Source organism: Sminthopsis crassicaudata, chromosome 2, assembly GCF_048593235.1.
Source record: "Sminthopsis crassicaudata isolate SCR6 chromosome 2, ASM4859323v1, whole genome shotgun sequence".
NCBI lineage: Eukaryota > Metazoa > Chordata > Mammalia > Dasyuromorphia > Dasyuridae > Sminthopsis > Sminthopsis crassicaudata.
The window spans coordinates 2,452,850-2,478,933 of record NC_133618.1 but is presented as its reverse complement, the minus strand read 5'-3'; the positions used below and the strand labels follow the sequence as shown (position 1 = coordinate 2,478,933).

The 26,084-nt window shown below is 43.6% G+C and overlaps 1 protein-coding gene and 1 long non-coding RNA gene across 2 annotated transcripts in view; one reads left to right on the top strand and one right to left on the bottom strand.

Moving 5' to 3' along the window:
* Positions 1-2,446: 2,446 nt before the first annotated feature.
* LOC141553904 (uncharacterized) lies at positions 2,447-9,103 on the bottom strand. The gene is made up of 2 exons (XR_012485713.1): positions 8,664-9,103; positions 2,447-2,981 (listed from the first exon to the last, which is right to left on the bottom strand). It is a non-coding gene; the product is annotated as an uncharacterized LOC141553904 (long non-coding RNA).
* Positions 5,517-26,084, top strand: part of TDRD15 (tudor domain containing 15) — a 41,776-nt gene continuing 21,208 nt past the window's right edge. Inside the window, exon 1 of the mRNA XM_074285359.1 lies at positions 5,517-5,745. Coding sequence (XP_074141460.1) covers positions 5,575-5,745 — 171 coding nt within the window. The 5' untranslated portion in view covers positions 5,517-5,574. The remainder of the gene's footprint in view (positions 5,746-26,084) is intronic.

Genomic DNA, 26,084 nt, shown 5'->3' with positions numbered 1-26,084 from the left:
CTAAGCCTCCCTGCCGGGACTTCCCCAGCTGGCACTGACCCTGGTACTGAGCTTGGCTCAGGGCCCGACTCCCGGCCTTTCTCAGCAGGGCCGTGCTGGGAGCGCCGGTCACAGCGTGCAGCTAGGGGGCTTCACAGGGGCTGGGGGGGCACCAAGCAACTTTGCACTTGGGTCAGGTTGAGGCAGGGAGAGAGAGCAGCCGGGCTCTCCTGTCTCACTAGTAGCCGCTGCCTCTGTTAGCACCTAGGGGCAAAGAGGAGGCACTTGCAGCTGTTTGCTTGCCCAAGCCCCATTTTATAGATGAGGAAACTGAGGCTCCAAGAAAGGAAATAAAGAAGCAGCCCCGTCTGAGGTGGATTGGGAAGCCAGGTCTCCACTGCCCTGGTCCAGCCTCCACCCCCCACGTCAGCCTCTTTTAGTCCCAGCTCAAGTCAGTTGATGTCAGAGGTGAGACTCTTCCCCGCGGCTCCAGGCTCCCGCCCTCCTGGGCACGATCCTGGGCTAGATGCCAGGAAAGGAAAGTCCTCTGCCCCCTAGCTCGGGCCCGGGTCACATCTCCCGCCATGGGTCACACCCTCTGCTCAACAGGGCCCAGGACCTAATTCCTCCCCTCCTCTCTGGGAACCCAGTGGGTCTGGGGTCCTCCGGCTTCCCTTTCCCCGGCTGCCCTCTCTGGGGCGGACAGAGGCTTCCTGAGGACCCACTCCTGGAGCTCCTGAGGATGCTCGAAGGGCCACAGCCTCAGCTCTGAGCCCCAGAGGGGGAAGGGCCGGGAAGTCACTGGTCCAGCCTCAATCACAGAGCAGGAAACCGAGCCCAGGGGAGTGAAGAGCCTCGTTCCCGGTGACACTGAACCGGTCCCGGCCCGGAGCTCTCAGGGGCTCACACAGCCTGTCTCCCCCCTGGAATTATGGGAACGGCCTAGAACTCTCAGAAGTCTGACGTCCCAGCAGCCCTCATTATCAACGAACCTTCTCTCGAGCTCATGGCTCATGATTTATGGCTCCTTATCAAGGCACAAGTGGCTGGGAAACAGAAACCAAAGGGGAAAATCTCACGGTATTGGCTAGGATCTGGCTCTGGGACGGCTGAGGAGGCCCTGTGGGTGACAGGGCCCCGCCCTGGGGAGCGCGGCCGAGACCAGGAAGTCACAGCAGCTTCTGGACTGCCGAGATTGCGGAGCCAAAGTCCATCCCGAGCACTCGGGATCCTTGCGCACCTTGAACAGTTGGAGTGATGGTGTTTCCCAGCTCCCTTAAGGGGAATGGAGGCTGAATCTCAGAGAACTGGAAGGAGCCTCAGCAGCTCCCCCCCCCCCCCACGGGCTTTATCTAAAGGAATTCCACCCGGGCGCCCTGCGAGCTGTCAGCCTGACCCCAGCCTGCTCCTGCCTCCCTGAGGCTGCTCCAGTCGCCAGGGCCTCAGTGCGCCCTTCGCAGCATCTACAACTCACTGCTCCGGCTCCGGCCTAAAGGGCTGAGGAGAAAAACTGTGATCCTCCTTCCCAGGAGGCCCCAAACCCTCACTGTGCTCTCCTGCGTCTCATCCTGGACTAAAATCCCCACAGCCGTCCCTCCTCTGCATGCTCTCCCCCGGCTTGTCATTGTCCCTTTCCTGTGACATCCCAAACTACGTCCCATGCTCCTGGTGGGTCTGAGGACAGCATGGCCGTCACCTTCCTGGTTCTGGAAGCTTGGCTCTCCCTCCCCGACCCAGGATCCTGTTAGCTCTGAGGTGTGACCCTTCCTGGGGAGTGTGGGGTCCACTAAAACCCCCAGCTCTTTTTCAGAGCCGTGTTGTGCAGCCACGTGCAGCTGTTTGTGCCCAAGGACCGGGCCTTGCATCGATCTCTCCCGGATCTCGGCTCGTAGGGTCACCTACTGCTTGAGCCTTTTGGATCCTCAGCCCTGACGGTCATCCTTGGCTTAGTAACGCTGCCCAGAATGAGGTCACCCGCGTGTCTAAGGAGCCTTCTCCGCCTTTATCACTGTCCTTGATAAAAGTATTTAACCAGGTCGGCCTAAGTAGAGATCTGGGGACTCCATGGGACAGTGTCCGGTCAACAGGCATTCGTTAAGTTCCTATTACATGCCGGGCCCGCGCTAAGCTCTGAGAGCTGCAGAAAGGCAAAGCAGGCCCGGTTTCAGGGACCTCATGGTCCAGCTGGGGAGGCAACACGCAAACGGAAGGTTCCAGCGAGGATTAGAGAGAAGGCCCCAGTCCAAGGAGGCACCTTCTGTAGGAGATGGGGCCGCCAGAGGCCGAGATAAGGAGAGAAAGCTGGGTGTGGAGGACAGCTGTGCAAACAGAATCAGGAGTGGAGCCTTGTGTTAGAGGAACAGAAGCACCGGGCTGGCCGGACCTCAGGGAGTGCGGCAGGGGACGGGCGGAAGAGGGTAGAAAGGCACTGAGCTGCCCGTATGGAAGCTTAAAGGACGGGATTCTCTTTGATACTGGAGGCCCCGGGGAGCCCAGGAGTTTATTGATTAGGAAGATAACAGATTCTTCTTCTCTTCTTCCCCGCCCTCTGGGAAAATCGCTTTAGTGGCTGAACAGAGAAAAGAACTCAGTGGTAAGAAACTTGAAGTAGGAAGTTCTTGCAACTACTATTGGGATAGCATTGGGGTGGGGGCAAAGTCAGAGGAAGAAGGGGGGCTATCCTCATCCCAGAAGAAATGCTGGAGAGGTGAAATCTACAAGAGATGCTGGAGAGGTGAAATCCACAGGAGATGGTGCAGGGCTGAAATCCACAAGAGATGCTAGAGAGGTGAAATCCACGAGAGATGGTGCAGGGCTGAAATCCACAAGAGATGCTGGAGAGGTGAAATCCACAGGAGATGGTGCAGGGCTGAAATCCAAAAGAGATGCTAGAGAGGTGAAATCCACGAGAGATGCTGGAGAGGTGAAATCCACAAGAAGTGGTAGAGATGAAATCCACAAGAGATGGTGCATGGGGTGAAATCCACAATAGAGTTTTTGGCCTAAAGTCAGAGGAAGAGCTGAATTCAAATCCTGCCTCAGACATTTACTTGTTTCAGCAGGGGCAAGTCACTCTGTTTTCCTACACACTAAATGATTCTACTAAATGCCCTTTAGACACTGCTGAAGCTCGGCATATTCCTTGGCTGTCACTGCCATCTGCTGGCTCTGACTTGTCCTTTCTCCCATCTCTCAGGCTTCACATCTTCGCCTCACCTTTGCATCTTCCCTTTTCTTCTCCCCTCTAGGACCCCTCACCCTGAGCCACTCTGGGGCCGGGTCCTGTTCGCTCACAGCAGCTGCGGCTCGTGGCCCCTGTTCTCTCAGCCGGTGCCATCGTGCTCCCAGCTCCCTCACCTCTCACCTGGACAATGCCGTAATAATTAATAATAATGATACTAGGTGACATTAACAGTGCTTTTTACCGGTATCTCATTTGAGCCTCACAGAACCCTGTGAAGCAGGTATTGTAGCTGTTGTTTCCTGCATTTTCCTAAATGTGAAGCTGAGAGGGGGATTCAGAACTTCAAGTACAGCCGTGCTCGCCTCCCCCTCCTTAAAGCCCCTTCCTCACTCTAGGCGCTCCCTTCAGTCCATTCCAGAATTACCGAATTGCAGACTCAGTCAATGAGCATTATTGTAAAAACAATGATTATTATAATATCCACTTATCTAAGTTAAGGGAGACAAGAAACGTTTTGGCAGCTCCTACTGTGCGCCAGGCACAGGGCTAACATGATATTATTTAATCCTCACAACCCTGGAGGACCTGCTGCATCCTATATCCACCCCACCCCCAAGCTGCTGGGTCTTGGAGGAAGCCAGGGTAGCAAAGGAGAAGTGGGGGGAGAGGAGGGCCTGGATCAGGATGACCTGCCTTGGTTTCCCCATCTGTGAAATGGGGATAATAGCACTTACTATTACTAATGACAGGGTTGTGGTGAGAGGCAGGTTGATGTAAATGTATATTCTTATTGTATTGAGGAAACCTTTCTACAACTTTCCTTGCAGCTGCACCCCCTGCCCTTTTCTGCTGTCCCATTATCACCATCCTGTTGTTGAGTTCCTCCGAGGGTCCCGCCCACCTTCACCAGCACTGCCGCCTCTGGGTCTCTCTGAGGGGATTGCTGCCCAGAGCTTGGCCAGTGCCCCCAGGCCCAACTCCCTTTAACAAAAGCCGGTCACATTCCCTGACCTCAGCAGCGGGCCCAGCCCAGAAAGCGGGGATTTGAATGGGCTTTGGCCTGAGAAGGGCGCAGGGAGGGGGTGATCTCACAGGAAGAGCCCTGTGGAGGCTTACAAAGTGATGGGCAAACCCAGATTGCATCATGGGATCCTCACACCTGCCCCATAGCTGGTGCTGTTATCCCGGCTGAGGATAAAGGCCTGTGGGTATCTGAGGCAGGATTTGAACTCGCTCCCTACAGGGTCAGGCCATACGGCCCTCTGCTCCCCCGTCTGCCCTGTGACAAACTCCAGCTGCTGGGGCAAGCTCCCAGTCCTTGGGGAAGGGAACAAACCACTGGGGACACCGTCGGGACACACCAGGGGCAGAGGGAAGGCCCCGGGACCGGGGCGGGGCCCAGTCAGGCTTCCTGGGAGCTGGACCCTAGCAAAGACAGGAGCCAGGAAGGGGGCAGAGAGGGAGGAGGGAGAGCCTTCCCTGTGCTCACTGGGGCTGCTGCCTCTGCCAGCATCCTCGCCCTTCCCCATTCTGCCCCCAAGGACTCCGGACTGGTGGGTCTGGGGTCAGCTGAACTGAGCAGGGGCAGGAGGGAGGGCTGCGTGCCCACGTGCCCGGGAGCAGAGGGTGCCAGCGCCAGGGCGCCCCCTCCCCCCATCTGAGCCTGCTTTGGGAGGAGCCGTCAGGGCCCCTGCTTGCCCGCCATCAGTACACACCGACGGCCCGGCCTGGCCCGGAGCCGGCCCAAACCTGCATTTTGCCTTTTTCTGTGATTTTGGGCACATGTGACTTGCCTGGGTTCCTTCCTGTGCTTCCAGGATCCTCACTCTCCTCCATCCCCAAGCCATGTCTTCCCTCCCAGCCCCTCTATCCCAGACCCTTTCTTTCCCCCTCCGTGGTTCCCCCAGTGCCCAGCATGTGATTGTGTTCAGCCCTCCCTGTCTTGGTAAAACCTTGAGCCCTGGGAGAGAGTCTCCCCCTCCCCTCCCCCTCCTCTTCCCCTCCTCTTCCCTTTTTCCTCCCTTCTCCTCCTCTCCCCTCCCCTCCCCTTTTCTCCCCTCCTCTCCCTTTCCCTTTCTCCTCCCCTCCCCCTCTCCTTCTCTCCCCTCCCTCTCCTTTCCCTCTCTCCTCCCCTCCCCTCCCCTCCCCTCTCTTTCCCTCTCCTCTCCTCTCCTCTTCCCTCTTTCCCCCTTCCCCCTCCTCTCCTTCTCCTCCTCTCCCCTTCCTCTCCCCCCCCCCCCAGACTCTTAGCCAGCTTTTATGGCCTTGAATTAGAAGGGCATTTGAAAGGCTCCTGCAGGGGAGGGGGCGCACCTGAGCATCCTCAGGACAATGGCCCCCTCCTCCGACCCGCCCCACGGGAGCCTGGGAAGGCTGGGCAGAGCCGGAGCAGGTGCCTCTCTTCTGGCCTAATGGCCCCTCCGTGGGCTGGGCAGAGGCTCGGACTAAGACTCCCCCGCCCCACCCGCTTCCAAAGCCTGAGCTGCCCGAGGGGGCTCTGGGCCGCTGCTCCAGCTCTCCCTTCCGGAGCCTGGAGAGAGGAAGGGGCTCCCCAAGCCCGAGCCACCCCGGCCCCAGTCGCGGTGAGTCCGGTCAGGTTTGGGCGGGCTGGAGCCCCCCTGAGGCTCTGGTCCCCGGGGATTCTGGCTTAGCGACTCCCTTGTACGGCGGGAGCCCCCAGAGCTCGCCCCTTCCCCGGCTCTCCCTTTAATCACCCTCTCCGGTTGGGGATTCTGCTTAATTTCTCAACTCCCCGTTCTTGCTTCTGTAGCTCCTTATTCTCTCTCCCCTCCCACCCGTTCGGCTCACCCCCAGTTTTGCCCTCTCCTCGCGGGCTCCCTTTCCGGACTTTATTCTGCGCGTCCGGCCCTGACACGGCTGGTCTCTGCGCTCGCGTTCTGCGGGAATCGCAGCTTTTGAGCTGCCTCCGGAGTCTCTTCCAAAAGATGCCTGTTTGTTAAGCAACTTAGAGACGGCAGCCCCTCTAATCCCCACAACCGCCCAGGAGGTAGGGGCTGTGGTGGTCTCCATTTAACACTTGGGGAAACCGAGGCAGGCCCAGCTGCGGGGACTTGCTCAGGGTCACACAGCTGGGAGCGCTTGTAGACCATTGTTTTTAACCCCCTAGACATTTGTCCTTTTCCTTTTTTCCCAGGCATAATTTATTTTCTTATCGGTGATTCCTTGGTTGCTGTATTTGTCAGATCAACTTGATAAGCATACATTATGCACCTACTATATACCTCCGTGCCAAGTACAGTTCTGGAACCGTGGGTGAGGTTGGGGGGTGTCAACCTGAGGGAGAAAGGCTGGCCCGAGACAAGGGAAGCAGGCTCCCTGGCGAGAGCTGCTCTGAGCCCTGAGCCGCCAGGGTCAATCCCAGCCACCCACGGTCAGTCTGACTTTTGTCTCCACACTGAATTTCAACAACCGGAAGGGAAAGAGGGCGCCTCAATTTAGAAGCGGCTCATGAGCGAGCGGGTGCTGCCTCCGGGCGGTGGGAGGAGGGCTGAGGGGGCAGCTAGTTGGCCGAGACTGGCGAGTGGCCGGGAGAACACCAACTCCGCGGGCAGAGCGCGGGCAGCGGGACGGGCGCTAAGGGAGCTTTGTGGTGCTAATTCTTTTCTTAAATTATAGTTTTTTATTTTCAAAGAACATACGTGGGTCATTTCCCACAGTGACTCCTGCAAAATCCTGCGCCCTAATCCCCCCCCCCCCCAGTCTGTAAGTGATCCGGTTCAGGTTAAGCATGCGCCCTTCCTCTGTCCCACAAATGCGCTGCACAAGAAAGAGCGGGAAGAAGGAAAAGGCAAACGCGCCGCGAGGAGGAGGCTCAGCGGCCCACGCGGGGTCCCACCGGCTCGCGCTGGCTGCAGACGCGCACTCTGGCAACTTCTCCACAGCGGCTGGACGTGTTCGCGACTCCGCCAGCACTCGCCAGCGCCCCACTCTTCCCTCCAACATCCCTTTCCCAGGGGCTTCTGGGCCTACTTCTCACGTGGGTTTGGGGGGCTGCTGGGAGGCAGAGGCTTCCAGGCCCGGGGGCTTCTCCAGCCTCCGGCTTCCAAAGGGGTCCCCCGCGGCAGGGGATGTCCTGCAGTGGGAAGGGAGCCCGGCCGTGAGGAAGCCCCGGCAGGCTCGGACCGCAGGAACACTGAGGCCCGGCCCGGCTCCCATTCCTGACTTTCCGGCCTCCTCGAGCCCTTCCCTTGGCTCCCGAGCCGCCTTCCGGGGCCCAACAGAAGGAAGCTCAGGAGAGCAGAGAGAGACGGACGCTCTAGCCTGTCCTCGGGCCTTCAGGGCTAGTATCCAACAGGCGTCTAATAAGTGCCTGTGAATGGTGGTGCCACAGGGCACAGAGAAAGGGCCTGGAGTCGGGAAGGATTTCCGCCTGCCTCGGGGGCCTGTTTCCTCCCCTGTAAAGTGGGGGGGATGCTGTCACCTGCCTCCCAGGCCCGGAGGGACTGTTAAGTGCTTTGCACAGTGTCTGAACACAGTAGGTGCTTAATGAATGCTTGTCCTGATCACAGTAGGTGCTTAATGAATGCTTGTCCTGATCACAGTAGGTGCTTAATGAATGCTTATTCCCTCCTTTCCCTTAAAGGCCCTGGGGAAGTCTGCCTCTAAGGGGTTATAAGGGGAAGGGGAGAGTTCCGGAGCAGATTAGTCTTGAGCTAGGCAGAGGCCCCCCCTCGCCCCCCCCCCCTACAATCAGGGAGGGGTTTCACAAGAAAGGGCCCAGGAGCCAGAGGAGGGGACTGTTGTGGGAGCCCATCAGTTCTTCCTCCGAGAAAGAGGCAGCGGGCCCAGTGGCCCCCAAGTCCGCTAGCGATCTTCCCCTCCCCCTGGGGGTAGCTGGGGTGGGGCGGGGGAACGGGGTGACGGATTTCTGATTGACAGCCCGCGCTCTCGGATGCAGCGCTTCCCCACAAGAGGGAGCACGCTCCCGCTTAAAGCCGGACACAAGCAAAGGAGGAGGGCGCGGCTGGTCAGGGCTCTGGAAGCTGGAGAGGCCGCGGCGGGCTCACGTTATGGACACCCGGGTGAGCCTGGGCCCCGCTTCCAGCCCGAACTTTGGGGAGCTCCCCTCTCCCCATCCCTCCCCCTCTCTTCCCCCCCTCAGCCCAGGCCCCGCCCCCACCATCCTTGCCTGCTGGAGCTCCATGGCCTCCCCCTTTGCGCATGCGCTCTATCCTGGGGCCCCGGACGCCGCCGCCGGCCGCCATCTTGGGCTCCGACGACAAAGGGACAAAGGCGGGGTCTGAGGGTCACGGACCTGATGGAGGTGAGGGGCCGGCGGAGCCCTCAGGTTCTCCAGCCGGGTTGGGACCTTCCCTTTGGGGTCCGTCACGGGGCGTCCCCTTCGTGCACCTCGCTCGGCCTTGTTGTTAAAGTTGGGACGCGGCCCCTCAGAACCTTCCGGGCGCTAATGCTGCGGCCCCTCAGAACCTTCCAGGCGCTAATGCTGCGTCCCCTCATCCCCTGACACTTGACCTTTTACCTTTGCTGTTCCTTCCTCAGAGCAATCATTGTGCACCTTCTGTTTCTCTCAGATTTGGGGGGAGGGAGCAAAGGAAACGGGGTCCCTCTTCCCTTGGGGAGCCCAGAGGGGGAGGGGCTGTAGAAACTTCAGGGGGCAGAGAACCCTGTTTTCCTGAATGATTCCAAGATGGGGGCGTGACCCCGACTCTTCCTACCCTGGTACCCCAGTTTCTGATGACTGAAGATAGGGGAGGGCCCTGGGGGTTTCCGCCTCCCCTGAATGCGAGTCTTAATTGGGAGGGGGGACGTCCCCGTGCCTCTGGTGGGAAACTGGGGGGGGCTGGGCTGCCCTTGGTTGTGGGCGCTGGGGGGCTCCCCCGGTAGTGGCAGCGCCCCGTTCGCTCCCCCGCCGGACTCTAGGATTCGTCTCCCCCTTTTAATCTGGTCCGTTCCGGTCCCATCCGGTCCGGCTCTCGTGGGGTGGGTTCCTTGGCCCCAGGAGCCCCTAACAGAGTTCGTGTGGGGAGCTCGGCCTCCCGCGCCGCCCGGCCCGAGGAGCGGGTGCTTCTCCAGGCGGACATTGTTTACGGCGTGTTCTGTGAGCGCGCCGGGTCCGTCGGGTGGCAGCGGAGCCAGGGCTTCATCCGCGCTGGAGGAAGTTAAAAGGAGCGTTTGTTTCTTCCCGTCGGGTTTTTTAAAATAGTTTTTATTTACCAGATATTTGCATGGGTAGTTTTACAGCGTGGACACTTGTGAGGCCTTTTGTTCCAATGTCCCCCTCCCTCCCCCCAGCCCCAGATGGCAGGTGGATCAATACATGTTCCGTATGATAGAGGATAGATTAAATACAGTCCGTCCGTCCGGGTTTTGGATAATGGGCAGAAGTGCTGCGGGTTTATCGTGAATTGTTTCTAGCGGTTTTTTCAGTTGATCCCCCGAGTACTCTCCGCGTCACTTACAGGAGAGGTTAGTTTTTCTCGCTTATTCTGATTCTTCCCCCTCCCCCCATAGCAAACACGGCCAAAGCACGCGGGCTACGGGGGGCGCTCCCGGCCGCGCCTCCTCGGGAGGCTTCTAGTCTGTTTCCATCCTCGATGACGCGGCGTCCGAAATAAACACCAGTTTTAAGGAAAGCCCCCCGGCCTCCTTCGCTCTCTCGGGGTCTCTGCTCCGGTAATAATCGCGGTTCTTGTTTCCGGCGCATGAACGCGGATGTTCTCCTCCCGGGAAGCCGCCTGCGCTCCCGACACAAACCCGGCCGCGGCTCCGTCTTTGGGGGGCGCCGCCGCATCTCCTCCTGGTGCTTCAGTTATTTATTTATTTATGAGCGAAATTGGGCTATGGCTTTCTTTCCCTGGTTTCACTCCCTTTGGTTTAGGGACCTGTTTGTGTCATGGAAAGTAGTTCCTCGTTTATGTTTTCTAAGGTTTCGGCCTCTTTTGTTAATCCGGGTAATTTATGTTTTTATAACGATTCATTTCTCTCATTTCGTTATATTGGTTTTGTTGAAATATATTTGGGCAAAAGAGCTCCGCCTCATTGCTTTAACTTCATCTTCACTTGGTTGTGCACTTGCCCTTTCCGTTTCTGAGGCAGGGGATTCTTTTCTTTGGCTTTACTCGTCCATCCCCAACAAAACTAGTGATGAGGCAAATGCCTCATTGAAATTAGGCTTAACTGAGGTCTAGTGGCGGGTCCAGGGAGTCACGGAGCTCCCCTGCAGCCCCTTAGGATTCGGTCTGGCGCGGCCAGAGTCCCTGGAAAGGAATTACAGGCCCGAAAACCTAGATTGATAAAAGAGGGTTATTGCCGGGTTTGGAAGCAAGGTTCAGTCTGGGTTAGATAGAGGAAGAAATGGGCCGAGGAAGCGGCGGGCGGAGGGTCTGGGAGTACTGCTGGCATCTTTTAACTGCCCGCCAAGGGGTGATTCCGGCTTGGCTTTTTCATCTGCTTGAAGGGGCCTATGGTGAGCCCAGGTTGATTCCTCCGGAGCCAGAACCCCCCAGGTGGGGGTTGGGTTATGATCGTCAGGGCGGGGGCGGGGCACAGCCCACACTGGCTCAGATACTGCTCTCTCCCCTGGGGGTTGTGACCTTGTAAATCAAAGGTCAGTCCCAAAGGAAGTTGGAGATCAGACGAGGAATCTTAAAGGGGGCTACACCCGGATCAACTAGCTCCTAGTCTTATGATTTCAAACTATTTTAACTTTCAATTTGATTATTGTCTCCTTGGAATTTCCAACTTGGTAACTGGGAATCCACATTTTTTTCTTCCTTTTTTTTCCTTTAAGTTTGCATGCCCCTTTTGCTCTTGTTTTACCGACATAAGCATTTAGGGATAAGCATTTCCCCTAAGTAATAATTTTTGCTGCATCCCACCAACCGGAGTGCCATTTGTTGTTGTAATTCTCCTTAATTACATTATTGATTGTTTCTTTGATCTACTTATTCTTTGGAATTAGATTGTTTAGTTTTCAATTAATTTTTAATCCATGCTCACATCAAATGTAAATTTTATTGCATTTTATTCTTTAAAGGGAACATCTAATTTTGATCAGTTTTTGTGAGGGTGCCATATACAACTGAGAAAAAAGTATACTAATTTCTGTTCCCATTATGTATTCCCCAGAGATCCAGCCTATTTAATTTCTTACTTATTTCACGGTTAGACTCATCTAGATCTGAAAAGTATAAATTGAGGTCCGTCACTAATACAGTTTTTATTTTTCAAGAGTTTGGATGCTGCGCCATTTGATGCATGTATGTTCAATACGGATGCTATTTCTTGTCTATGGCACCATTTAGCAAAGTGAGTTTCCTTGAATATGTCTTTTAATACCCTTTCTTTTAGTTCCCTTTTGGGTAAAATGAATGTATGTGTGTGTATTTACAAATTTAGATGAGGAGATTCAAATGTTGCCTTTTATCTTTTTCTTCTTTCTTATGAAAACTCTTTGTGGCTTTCCCTTCCCCTCCCATTCTTCTCCTTTCCCCTTTGCAATTGTTTTTATCTCTTTCTCATCCCTTCCATTCTTTTTATGAGATTATCCTACCATGACTTAGACCTGTGCCCTTAGTCCATGTGTATATGTGTGTGTGTGTGTATACACACTATTTTTGTTTGACTTAATAATGATAAAATTCTTAGGAGTTACATGTATTATTTATATAAATAGGGATATAAACAATTTAAACTTATTAAATGCCTCATGATTTCTCTTTCATTTTTTTTATACTTCTCTTGAGCCTTGTGTTTGAATGTCAAAATTTCTATTCAGCCGTGGTCTTTTCATCAGGAATGTTTGCAAGTTCTTTATTTAAATATCAAGATTAAATTTAGTTTTAATTATTCTTGATTTTTAATCTTCTAGATATTCTAACCTGTATTCTTTTATTAAAGTTACTGTTAAATCTTATGTGATTCTGACTGTGGTTCCAAATTATTTGCACAATTTTTTTTTTCTTGTTACTTTTGCTATGTTTTCCTTTCCAGAAATCTCTGGAATTTCACTATAATATACCTTTAAACTTGCCTTTTGGGATATCTTTCAGGAGGTAATCAGTCAGTTCTTTGAATTTCGACTTTGCCCTTGATTTGAGGATATTTGGGCAGTTTTCCTTTATAATTTGTTAAAATATGTCTAGGCTCTTTCTTTGATCATAGATTTTATTTTATTTTATTTTTTTTAAAAATTGAATCATAACTTTATTTTCAAAATACATGTGAAGATGGTTTTTAGCATTCAGTCTTGCAAAGTGTGTTTCAAATTTTCTTCCCTCCCTTTCCCCCCCATACAGGTTAAACATGTACATATTTATATATATCTCCACATTTATTATGCTTCACAAGAAAAATCATATCAAAAAGGAGAAAAAAAAAAGAGTGGAAAAAGAATGTTGTGATCCACATTCAGTTCCCATAGTACTCTTTCTGGATGCAGATGGCTCTCTCCATCACATGTCTATTGGATGTTCATTGTTGAAAAAGGCACTCCCATCAGAATTGATCATCACATAATCTTGTCCCTGTTTACAATGATCTGGTTCTGCTCACTTCCCTCAGCATCAGGTCCTGTAAGTCTCTCGAGGCCTCTCTAAAACCATCCTGCTGATCATTTCTTACAAAACAATGATATTCCATCACATTTATAGGCCATAACTCATTCAGCCAATCCCCAACTGACGGGCATCCACTCTTTCCAGTTTCTTGCCACTACAAAAAGGGCTGCCACAAACATTTTTTGCACACGCATGTCCCTTTCCCTTTTTTATGACCTCTTTGGGATATAGCCCCAGTAGAGACACTGCTGGGTCAAAGGGTATGCATAGTTCATCATGGATTTTAAATAGGCCAGTATTTCTTAATTTATTTTTCCTTGATTAGTTCTTATGCCATTTGTTTTCCAATGAGATATTTTACATTTTCTTCTATTTTTCTAGTCTTTGGACCTTGTTTTATTGTTTCATAATGTCTCATGAGGTCATTAGCTTGTAATTGACCAATTCCAATTTTTAAGGGGTCATTAAGTATCAAAATCATACTTCTATCAAAGGAAGAATTTGGTAGGCTTTCTTTACTTATTTTCCCAATTATTTTATATAACATTGGGATTATTTCTTTTTCATTGTTTGGTAGAATTTACTTGTAAATATATTTTGTAAAGGATTTTTTCTGTCCCTTAAGGAGCATGATTAGACTCATTGATTTACTAACTTCTTGTTTACTGTACAGTGGCTCTCACGCCTACATTTTATGCCCCTTCCAGTGGGTTTTGGATGTTACACTATCACATATTGGAGCTATATTGTTTCTCCTTCATTTTTTTCCCTTCACATTCTGGTATCGTGACAATATTTAGTCCTCCTGTTCCTGGATGTTCTTTGTTAGCTATACACACTGTACTATTTCACTGTGACACTTAAAAAAAATTAAAGACTCTCATGTTGCTTTTTTTTTTTTTTTTTTGTACATAGCAGTTAGAATGTGAGTACTAAGTTTTTCACAGGAACCTGGGGATCATTAAAAGAGCTTTGCATTTTTTGAAGACAATCCTCCAGTTCCTCTTTCTTCCTGGCTGTGGGTTTATCTGTCCTGTCTGTCCCTGGCCTATTGGTTCTGCAGCTCCAGAATTTGTTCTGACTCATTTTCAGGTTATTTAGAAAGGGATTTGGAGGGCTCAGGAAAGTCTCAATATTTCTTCCTCCATTGGACTCCATAGCCACTAGAGTCAACCCTACTTCATGGGTTCCAGTGCGTAGGGCCTCCTCCAGGCCCAGCGGGTGTACAACTAAAGGAAAAGGGAAGAAAGAGGATTGATTTGGGAGGTTCAGAATCACAAGTGGTATCAGCAGCCCTCATTCAGTCCCAGACACTGGAAATGTCTGCATTGGAAAGGTATATGTGAAATATGTATACATATATTGTATTTAACATATACCGTAACATATTTAACATGTATTGGTCTATCTGCCATCTAGGGGAGGGGGTGAGGAGGAGGGGAAAGAGAGATCCCTACCTTGTTTTCTTCCCTTATCCTTTGTTTCACCCATTGCTGATCCTTTCTTCCTTATTTCTTTGTAGATTTTGGAGGATGATATACCCTTCATGTAGTGTTGTCTATTTAACCTATTACTATGTGAGAAGGTTTTCAGAACTATGAGCCCTCCTCCTCTCTCTCAAGCCTCTGTGTCTATTCTAATATCCTCTGCACCTCATTTGTATAACACAATTACTATTTTTTATCTCAACTCTGCCCCAATGTTTCTTTTGAACTATCTTATTGCTGATGTCAGTATTAAATATATAGTATACATTTCCCATATAAAAATCATAAACAATTTGCCCAGTTAAGTTCCATGAAATGGAACTTTGATACTGGCTCTTATATTTTAAATTTTCTATTAAGTTTGGGTTTGAAAACTCAATTTTTAAAGCCATTTTTGTGATGCTTTTTTTTGGAGGGAGGTAGATTTATCTTTAAATCTTTGAGGAGGAAAAAGAAGCCACTTTTCCAGGGTTTATTTGGAGATTGCTCTGTTTAGACTAATCATCTCCTATTGATTATTATTTAGTATGTATCATGCTATATACAGTTTTATAACTCTCTGGACATAATTCCAGATTGCTCCCCAAAATTGTTGGATCAGTTCAGTTTCAACGACAATGTGTGAATGTCCCCACTTTTTTTTTTTAATTATAACTTTGTATTTACAAGATATATGCATGGGTAATTTTTCAGCATTGACAATTGCAAAATCTTCTGTTTCAACTTTTCCCCTCCTCCCCACCTCTTCCCCCAGATGGTAGGTAGACCAATACATGTTAAATATGTTGAAGTATATATTAAATACAATATATTATACATATCCATACAGTTATTTTGCTGTATAAGAAAAATTGGACTTTGAAATAATGTAAAATTAACCTGAGAAGGAAATCAAAAATACAAGTGGACAAAAACAGAGGGATAGGGAATTCTATGTAGTAGTTCATACTCATCTCCCAGAGTTCTTTCGCTGGGTGTAGCTGGTTCAGTTCACTACTGTTCTATTGGAACTGATTTGATTCATCTCATTGTTGAAGATGGCCACGTCCATCAGAATTGCTCATCATATAATATTGTTAGGGGATCTCCCGGTCCTGCTCAGTTCATGTCAGTCTCTCCAGGCCTCTCTGAAATCATCCTGTTGGTCATTTCTTACAGAACAATAATATTCCATAATATTCATATATCACAACTTTTTGAGCATAGTTCCAAATTGCTCTCCAGAATGGTTGGATCAGTGTACAACTCCACCAACAATGTATCAGTGTCCCAAGATTGCTATAATCATCCTATAATTATTTATTACTGTATATTGTATGTCCACTTTGTTCTACTGATCTACCTTTCTATTTTTTTAGCTAGTACCAGAAAGTTTGGGAAATCACTGCCTCAGAATATAGTTTAAAATCTAGTTCTGCTAAACCTCTTTTTTTTTTTTTTTTTTTTTTTTTACTTTTTGTTCTTCCAGTGAATTTTATTATTATTTTTTCTTTCAGTGAAATTATTTCAGTCAAATAATTTTTTGGTAATTTAATTTGGATGGGTATTCATTACATTAGATTAGCTGATACAGAATTGTCATTTTTTAATATATTGGCTCTACTCTCCCATGAACAATTAATATTTCTCCAATTATTTAAATCTGATTTTATTTGTATAAAAGTATTATAAACATGTTCATATAGTTATTGACTTTGTCTTGGAGTTTATACTGCTAGATATTTTATACAGTCTCCAGTTATTTTAAGTGGGGTATTCATCTCTTTTTGTAGGGTTTTCTTTGGTTATATGTAGAAATGCTGATAACTTATATGGATTTATTTTATATCCTGCTACTTTACTAAAATTATTGAAAGTTTCAACTAGCCTTTTAGTTAAATTTAGGATTTTTCAAGTATATCATAATACCATTCACAAAAGAGAATGTTGGATTATCTCATTGCCCATTCTGATTCCTTTAATTTCTTTTTTCTTTTATCACCATTGCTAGCATTTCTAATGTAATATTGCATGATATTGACAATGGACATCCTTATTTCACCCCTGACCTTATTCCCACTACAAATAATGCTTGCTGATGGTTTTAGGTACATGCTTCTTATTTTAAGAAAAAAATAATTTATACCTATGCATTCAAGTATTTTTTAATTGGAATGAATGTGGTATTTTATCAAAACTTTTTTTTTCTATATCAATATAATGATATATTTTTCTTTTGTTATTGATATAATCAGTTATTTTTCCTTATGGTAAACCATTCTACATTGCTGGTATAAATTCTACTTGGTCACCATGTATAATCTTTGTAATATATGATTGTGGTCTCCTGGCTAGTATTTATTTACAATTTGCATCCATATTCATTAATGCAATTAGTCATCCTGGTTTATCAACACCAGATTTGTTTTATAAAATGAGTTAGAAGGATTCCTTTGACTCTTCAGAATTATTTAATATTGAAATTAGTTGATCTTTCAATATACTTAGTAGAATTCACTTGTAAATCCAAGTATTCCTTGTACTTTTCTTAGGGAACTCATTTATGACCTGTTCAATTTCTTTTTCTAAAATAAGCTTATTTGAGTATTCTATTTCTTCTTTTAATCTGAGCAGTTTATATTTTTGGAAATATTCTTCTATTTCACTTAAATTGCTAAAATTATTGGCATGTAATTGGGTAAAATAAGTCCTAATAATTGTTTATCATCAGTGAAATTTACTCTTTTCATTTTGATAGTCATTTTCTTCTTTTTTGATCTTATCAACCAATGGTTTTCTATTTTTTTTCATAAAATCAACTTCTAATTTTATTTATTAATTCAATGGTTTTCTTACATTAAATTTTATTAATCTCACATTTAATTTTTAAAAATTCTAATTTGTTGTTTCATTGGGTATTTTAAATTTGTTTTGTATTTAAAAAAATTTCATACCCAAATTATTAGTCTATTCTTTCTCTATTTTACTGATGCAGAAATTTAGAGATAGTAATCTGATTACTGCTTTTGCTATATCCCATAAGTTTTTGTATGTTGTTTCATTATTTTCCATTTTTTTAGTAATTACTATGACTTACTTAAGATTAGGTTTTTAAGTTCCTAATTAATTTTTAATTTATGTTACCATGGTTCCTTATTAAATATTGTTATTACATTGTGATATGAAAAGGATGTATTTAATATTTCTGCTTTTTTTTTTGCCTTTATATAGTTTTTGTGCCTAATATGTTGTCAGTTTTTGCAAAGGCCTCATGCACTGCTGAGAAAAACGCATATTATTTTCTATTTTGATTCAATTCTCTCCAGATATTTATTGTATCTAGTGTAGTTAAGATTCTGTTCATCTTGTTGGCTTTTTATTTTATTTTATTTTATTTTATTTTTATTAGACTTATCAATTTTGAAGAAGAGAAGATTAAAGTTTTCCTCATTATAACAATGTTGCTGTCTTTTCTCACCAGTAATTAATTTAACTTTTCAATTAAAAATTTGGGTGCTATAGCATTTGGGGCATATAGGCTTGGTATTCAGAATATTTAATTGTCTATGCTATCTTTTACCATAATTTTATCATAATAGTTTTCCTGTTTATCTTGAAATCTGTTTTAGCTTTAACTTTGTCAAGATCATGATTGCTATCCTTTTTAGCTGAAGCATACTAAATTCTATTCTTTCCCTTTATTTTTATTCTATGTGACTTCAGTTTAAAATGTGTTTCTTGTAATTACTTATTGTGGGAGGATTCTGGTTTTTAATTCATTCTGTTCTTTGTATATTTTATGGGCAAATTCATCCCATATAATTACTAGTTGAACATTTCCTTCTATCCTATTTTTGTCATTATTTATCCTTCTCTTCTCTACTTTAACTGTCCTCAAATGTTTAAGTGGTTTTTAACTACTGCCTCCCTAATTCTGTATCCCTTTTAAGAATCCCTCCTTTATCCTCTCCTCTTACCCTCCCATTCTTTAATGTACCCATACTTCTAAGAGTCACCCCTTTATCCTCTCCCCTTATCTTCCTATTTCTACCCATGTATAGGCTTGCAAAGCACCAAAATAATAATAGCACTCTTAAGAGTTACTGATAACATTTTCCCTTGTTAGAAGTAAACATTTTTATCTTATTCAATTCTTTAATGTTAACTTTCTTTTCATAATTTTCTTGCATTACTCTTTTTTCTCTAATTTTTCTCAACCTCAACCTCTCCTTTGATGTTTTTCACTTAACAGTATTTTATTTTTTCCAATTACATGTGAAGATAGTTTTGAACATTAGTTTTTTTTAAATTTTGAATTCAATTTTTTTTCCTCCCTCCTGTCTTTCTTTTTCCCTTTCTCAAGACAGCATGCAATCTTATATATATTATACGTGTAGACTCATTTAAACATTATTTCTATATTTATCATATTGAGAAAAAAAATCAGAACAAAACAAAAACCATGAGAGGGGAAAAAAGTGAAAAGGGTATGCTGAATCCAATGTGATCACCACATTGCTGAGAAGATCTCTCTATTATATCACAAAACTTTCCTGTTACTATGCACGATATTCTCCCCACTTCACTCAGCATCAGTTCATGTAAGTCTTTCCAGGTTTCTTTCTTTTTTTTTTTTTTTTTTGAAATCTCCCTGATCGTTATTTCTTACTAAATAATATTATTTTATTTCATACACAGTCATTCCTCAGTTGATGGGCATTCACTCAATTTCCAGTTCCTTGCCACTACAAACATTTTTGCCCATCTAGGTCCTTTTATCTTTTTTATGATCTTTTTGGGATACAGATCTAGGAGGGACACTGCTGGATCAAAAGATTTTCTTTTTTCTTTTATTTTTAAAAATTATTTTTTATTTTTTCTTATTATCGATTCTTATTATTAATCATTAATTTTTAAGATACACATTTCTTTGATTCATGTTAGTAGAGAAAAATCAGAACAAAAGGGAAAAACCACAAGAGGAAAAAAAAAAGTGAACATAGCATGTATTGATTTACATTCAATTTCAACAATTCTCTTTCTGGATGCAGATGGCATTTTTTATGCAAAGTCTATTGGGATTGTTTTGGATCACTGAATCACTGAGAAGAACCAAGCTTTTCATAGTTGATCATTGCACAATCTTGCTGTTACTCTGTACAGTGTATTCCTGGTTCTGCTTGTTTTGCTCGTCATCAGTTCATGGAATCTTTCCAGGCCTTTCTAAAATCAGTTTGTTCATTTTTTTAATGGAACAATAATATTATATTAACTTCATATACCATAACTTATTCAGTCATTCCCCAGTTGATGGGCATCTACTCATTTTCCAATTCTTTGCCACCACAAAAAGAGCTGCTACAAACATTTTTCACACGTTTTCCCTCCTTTATGATGTTTTTGTGATATCGACCTAGTAATGGCATTGCTGGGTCAAAGGGTATGTATGGTTTTATAGCCCTTTGGGCATAGTTTCAGATTGCTCTCCAGAATGGTTAGATCATTTCACAACTCCACCAATAGTGCATTAGTGTCCCAGTATTCTCACATCCCCTCCAACACTTATCTTTTCCTATCATCTTAGCCAGTCTGAGAGGTATGAGGTGGTATCTCAGAGTTGTTTTAATTTATACTGGTTTGCAGCATTTTTTCATATGACTATTAGTGGCTCTAATTTCATTGTCTGAAAATCGCCTATTCCTATCTTTTCACCATTTATCAGTTGGGGAATGACTTGTATCCTGATAAATTTGACACAATTCTTTATATATTTTAGAAATGAGGCCTATATCAAAAACACTGGGTATAAAAAAAAATTCCCAGCTTTGTACTTTCCTTTTAGTCTTGTTTGTGTTGATTTTGCTTGTGCATAAACTTTAATGTGATCAAAGTTGTCCATTTTGCATTTCATAATGTTCTCTAATTCTTTATTCGTCATAAATTCCTCCCTTCTCCAAAGATTTGATAAACTATCTTTTGCTCTCTTAATTTGCTTATGGTATTCCCCCCTTATGTCCAAATCATGCATCCATTTTGATCTTATTTTGGTATAGGGTGTGAAATGTAGACCTGTATCAAGTTTGACATATTTTACAGTTTTCTCAGCAATTTTTGTGAAATAGTGATTTCTTATCCTAGAAACTGGATTTTGGGAGTTTATCAAAAAATAATATAAAAATAATTACTCTATTCCTTGATTATTTTGTCATGTGTATCTTACCTATTCCACTGATCCACCACTTTGTTTCTTAGCCGGTTTCTTAACCAGTTTGCTGCTTTATAATATAGTCTTAGGTTTGGTACTGTATTTTTAAAATTAGTTTCCTTGATATTCTTGCCCTTTGTTCTTCCAGATGAATTTTGTTATTTTTTTTCTAGCTTTATAAAATTTTTTTTGGCAGTTTGGCTGGCATGACTGTGAACAAACAGACAAATTTTAGGTAGAATTGTCATTTTTATTAGTTTGGCCTAATAAATTTCATGAGCAATTGATATTTTTTTCAGTTGTTTAGATCTGACTTTATTTGTGTGAAGTGTTTTGTAATTGTGTCCATATAGTTCTTGGCAGGACAACCAAATTGTCCAAATTTTGTCTACATTATTTTAAATGGAATTTCTCTTTCTATATCTTGTGGCTGGGCTTTGTAACATAATAGAAATCTGATGATTTGTGTGAGTTTTTTATAACCTGCAACTTTACCAAAGTGGTTACTTATTTCCAGGATTTTCTAAGTATAGCATCAGATCATCTGCAGAGAGTTAGTTTTATCTTCTCATTGTCTATTTTAATTCCTTCTTCTTTTCTTATTGTTAAAGCCAACATTTCTAGTACAAAACTAAATAATGATAGTGATAATTGGCATCTTGTTTCACTCCTGATCTCACTGGGAATGCATCGAGCTTCTCTCCATTACTAATCATGATTGCTGATGGTTTTAGGTAGATGCTGCTTATTATTTTGAGGAAAACTCACTTTATCCCTATGTTTTCTAGTGTTTTTAATAGGAAGGGGTGTTGCATTTTGTCAAAAGCTTTTTCTTCATCTGTTGGTTATGATATGATTTCTATTGCTTTTGCTATTGTTATGGTCGATTATGGCAAGAGTTTTCCTGATATTGAACCAGCCCTGTATTCCTGGTATAAATCCCACTTGGTTATACTGTATTATCCTGCTAATAAATTGTTGTAATCTCTTTGCTAATATTTTATTTAAAATTTTTTTATCGATAGTCATTAAGGAAATTGATCTTTCTCTGTTTTGTCTCTGCCTGGTTTAAGTATCAGTATCATATTTGTGTCATAGGAGGAATTTGTTAGGATCCCTCTTTACCTGTTTTTCCGAATAGTTTACATGGTCTTGGAATTAATTGTTCTTTAAATGTTTGGTAGAATTCATTTATAAATCCATCTGGCCCTGGAGATTTTTTCTTAGATCATTGACGGCTTGTTCACTTTCTTTTTCTACAATGGGATTATTTAAGTAATTTACCTTCTTTTCTGTTAATCTCTGTAATTTATATTTTTGTAAATATTAATTCTTTTTGTCTATATTGTCACACTTGCTGGAATCTCTGGGCAAAATAGCTTGTAATTATTGCTTTCATTTCTTTTTCATTGGTGGTAATTTCACCCTTTTCATTTTTGATGCTGGAAATTTGTTCTCCCACCCCCTTAATTTTTTCTAATTAAATTAGCCAAAAATTTACCCATTTTGTTGGTTTTTTCATAAAACCAATTCTTAATTTTATTACTTGGTTCAAGTTTTCTTATTTTAAATTTTATTAATCTATCCTTTGCGTTTCAGAATTTTTAAATTGCATGCCCATTTCATTGATCCCTTCTTTCACTATTTTATTCAAGTGAATATCTAGAGATGTAAAATTTCTCCTAACAACTGCTTTAGCTATATCCCATAAATTTTGAGATGTTGTTTTATTATTGTCATTCTCTTGGATGAAATTATTATTTCTGTGATTTGTTGTTTGACTCACACATTCTTTAGAATTATTTAATTTCCTATTGATTTTTAGTCTATGTTTCCCTGATCTTTTATTGAATATAATTTTTCTTGAGTCATGGTTTGAAAAGGAAACATTTATTTTTGTCTTTCTTCATTTGATTGTGAAGTTTTTATGCCTTAAAATACGTGGTCATTTTTTTATGTAGGTATCATGTGCTGCTGAGAAAAAGATTATGTTCCTTTCTGTCCCTATTCAGTTTTCTTCAAAGATCATATCTAGGTTTATAGGATTCTATTAATCTCCCAAGTTTCTTTCTTGTTTATTTTGTGTTTAGATTTGTCTAATTCTAAGAGGTGAAGGTCAAGGTCTCCAACTAGTATAATTTTGGGGTCTCTTTCTGTAACTGACTTAATTTTTTCTCTAAGAGTTTGGATGCTTTACTACTTAGTGGATATACATTCAGTATTGTTACTACTTCATTGTTTATGGTATCCTTTAACAAGATATAGTTTCCTTCCTTATCTCTTTTAATTATCTCTTTTTACTTTTCATTTATCTGACATTAGAATTGCTACCCCTGCCCTTCCTTCTATCCAGCCAGTCTCTTTTCTTTCCTCTTTTTCCTATTTTTAATAGAATAATATAAATTTCCATACCCAACTGAGTGATTGTCATTTCCTCTTTGAGCCAAAACTGATGAGATTAAGTTCTAGACAGTGCTCATTCCTCTCCCTTTTCCCCCTTAGTTATACTAGGTCTTTTGTACTTTGTCATCTGATATAATTTTTCCCACTATATCTCCCCTTTTCTCTTCTTCCAATACAATTCTTTTTCCATTCCTTATATGTCTTTTTCTTTGATATCATCACAACAGAGTCTATTCACAACTGTAATGCGCTGTCGTCTCCAGAAGCTGCGGGATCGCTGTCTGGGAAGAGATCTGCTGTTTCTACTCAAATCTTTCAGACAGATTCTTCTTCCTGTAGTGAACCGTTGTCTCCAGGCAGTTGCTGTTAACTCTTGTCCTTAGAAGTGACTTCCCTTCCTGCAGAGAGCCCCGTCAGGCCTGATGTAATACAGAGAGTCTTCTTCTTTCTCTGAGAGTCCTCTCTTTTATTCTCCCAGAGAATGGGCGTGGGATAATGCAAGGGCTTCTGGGAAGAACCACCCCAGCCAATGAGCTTGCCCCCTCTATCAAGTCAACCTGAGTTTTCACCTTGTAATTGTCCAGAAAACCTGAATTCTCACCTTGTCACTGTCCAGACAACCTCAGATCTCACTTAGTAATCCTAACATCTCCCCCTTTCTTTTGATTTAGAACATAGGACAGTCATGACCTTGAAACATAAATCCATCAATATGGGAAGTATTACAGATAATTACATAAATTACATAAGCATATAGTAACATAGTAACATAACACATGCTAGAAGTATATAACATAATCATAAATTGAAAATTTATAAATGTCCATAAGTCCATTGTCCATTAGTCTCATCTTGTGTGAGGAAGTCCAATGATTCCTGCTGGTTTTAAAGTTCTTTAACAGTCTTCTTATTATCCATGCTCTTTCAGTGTCAGATGTTTCTTAGATCTTCTCCTTTATTTTGAGGTCTTTCTCTTTTTCTGTCTCTCTCTGATGGACAAGGCGAATATGACTCGTTGGCACCCATCTGATTCCTTCTCCTGCTGAAGAAATACAAGCAAACCCTCTCCCCCAGGCAGTTAACCTATCTGGTCCCTTCCATTCACCACTTTCTGGATCTCTCCACATCACCTGGCGATTATCTAAGGACAGTGGAGATGCTCTCACTGGACACTGCCCTTCTGGTGGGTTATAAAACCTGTCTGCTGGAGCCAGTGCATCTTTGTCAAAAATTAGAAAATTAATGGTATAGAGAACTAAATTTAGAAGTTCCCTAGGGCTACCTGTGGCTCCCCCTTTCTTTTGTTTTTGGAGGAGTGTCTTAATATCTCTGTTTCTTCTCTCTACTATTGCCTGCCCTTGAGGATTAAAGGGTATGCCCGTGGTATGTAAAATCTTATACTGTGCACAAAAGTGTGTAAAATGTTTGGACGTATATGCAGGTCCATTGTCTGTTTTTATTGCTTGTGGCACACCCATAATTGCAAAAGCTTGTATAAGGAATTCAGTGACCACTCGGGCTGTCTCTTTTGCTGCTGGCATTGCAAATGTGAATCCTGAAAAGGTGTCTACCACGACATGAATAAAAGATAGACGACCAAAAGATTTATAATGGGTCACATCCATTTGCCAGATTTCATTGGGTCTCAAACCACGAGGATTCTTCCCTGGAGGGAGTGTAGGAGCATGGAAAGGAAGACAAGCTGTACAGCTTTTTACTATGCTCCTAGCTTCCTCTCTTGTGATTCCAAATTGTAAACGTAAAGCTCGAGCAGCCTGATGATATTTAGAATGAGATTCTTGTGCTTCCTGAAATAAAGGACTACTGGCTAACATGGTTAGAAGGCTATCTGCCTTTGAATTTCCATCAAAAATGGGACCTGGAAGTCCACTATGTGAGTGGACATGCAAGATATAAATCTTGCCTGGATGTTTTCTCACTTGCTCTTGAAGTTCCTTAAAGAGCTGATAAATATTGGAGGCTGCAAATTTTATTTGGGCTGTGGCAATTCTTTGTACTACACCTACTGAATAGGCTGAATCAGTAATTATATTTACGTCTCCTGGGTAATAAGTGAGAGCTAGCATGATAGCAAATAATTCATTCTGTTGAGTGGATTGAAAAGGAGTCCTGATTACTCTCTTTATGGTTAAATCATGAGAGTATATGGCACAAATATTTTCTTTGGAGGCATCTGTAAAGATTGTTGGTCCTTTAAGAGGAACCTTAGAAACCTTTTCTTCAAAAATCCATCGCCAATTATGTAGTAGCCGGGTAATCTTTAATGGAGATCCATGTGCAAAATTTGGAGCGGTGGCTAATAAAATTTGCCATTCTGGGATGGTCTCACAGCATACATTAATTTGTGCGTTAGTATAGAATGTGTATATTTTTTCAGGACTTATTCCAGATAATTGTGTTACTCTCTTAATAGCCTTTAATAAAATCCTAGCCACAAGCACTGGGTAAGGTGTAAGGCTTTGTTCTGGTTGTGCTGGGAGGTTCACCCACTCAATCACTCTGTCTCCTTGATGAAGGACTGCTGTGGGTGCCTCTTTTGTAGCAAAAACTGATATTTCCAAGGATTTTTGAGTGACTCTTTCAACCACATTGGATAAAGCCAGTTCAACTTCTCTCAAAGCCTTTTGTGCTTCTTTTGTAAGCTGTTCTCACTTAGTAATCCTAACACACAACCATATTTTTTATTCATGTCTAACTGCCCCAGTAACAAATAGAATTCTCAAGAGTTGCAGATGCCATTTTCTCACATCAGGATATAAACAGTTTAACCTTTAATATGTATATATTTTCTCCTGTTTACCTTTCTATGTTTCTCATGAGTCCTGTCTTTGAAGATCAGATTTTCTGTTTAGTTTTGGTTAATTTCAACAGAATTGATTGAAAATGTCTTAATTCATTGAAGATCCATCTTCTCCCCTGAAAGATGCTCAATCTTGCTGAGTAGTTAATTCTTGGTTGTAACCACAGTTCTTTGCCTTCTGGAATATGGTTTTCTAGGCTTTCTGATCCTTTATTGTAAACACTACAAGATCCTGGGTATTCTTGACTGTTGCTCCTTAATATTTGATTTGTTTTTGTCTGGCTGCTTGCCGTACTTTTCCCTTGAGATAATAGTTCTGGAGTTTTGCAACAGTATTTCCAGGGGTTTCCTTGTGGGATTTCTTTCTGGAGGTGATTGATGGATCCTTTCAGTGACTGGTTCCTTATCTGGTTCTAGTATATCAGGGCAGTTTTCTTTGATGTCTTGAAGAATACTATCAAGGCTTTTTTTTTTGTCCTGGTCTTCA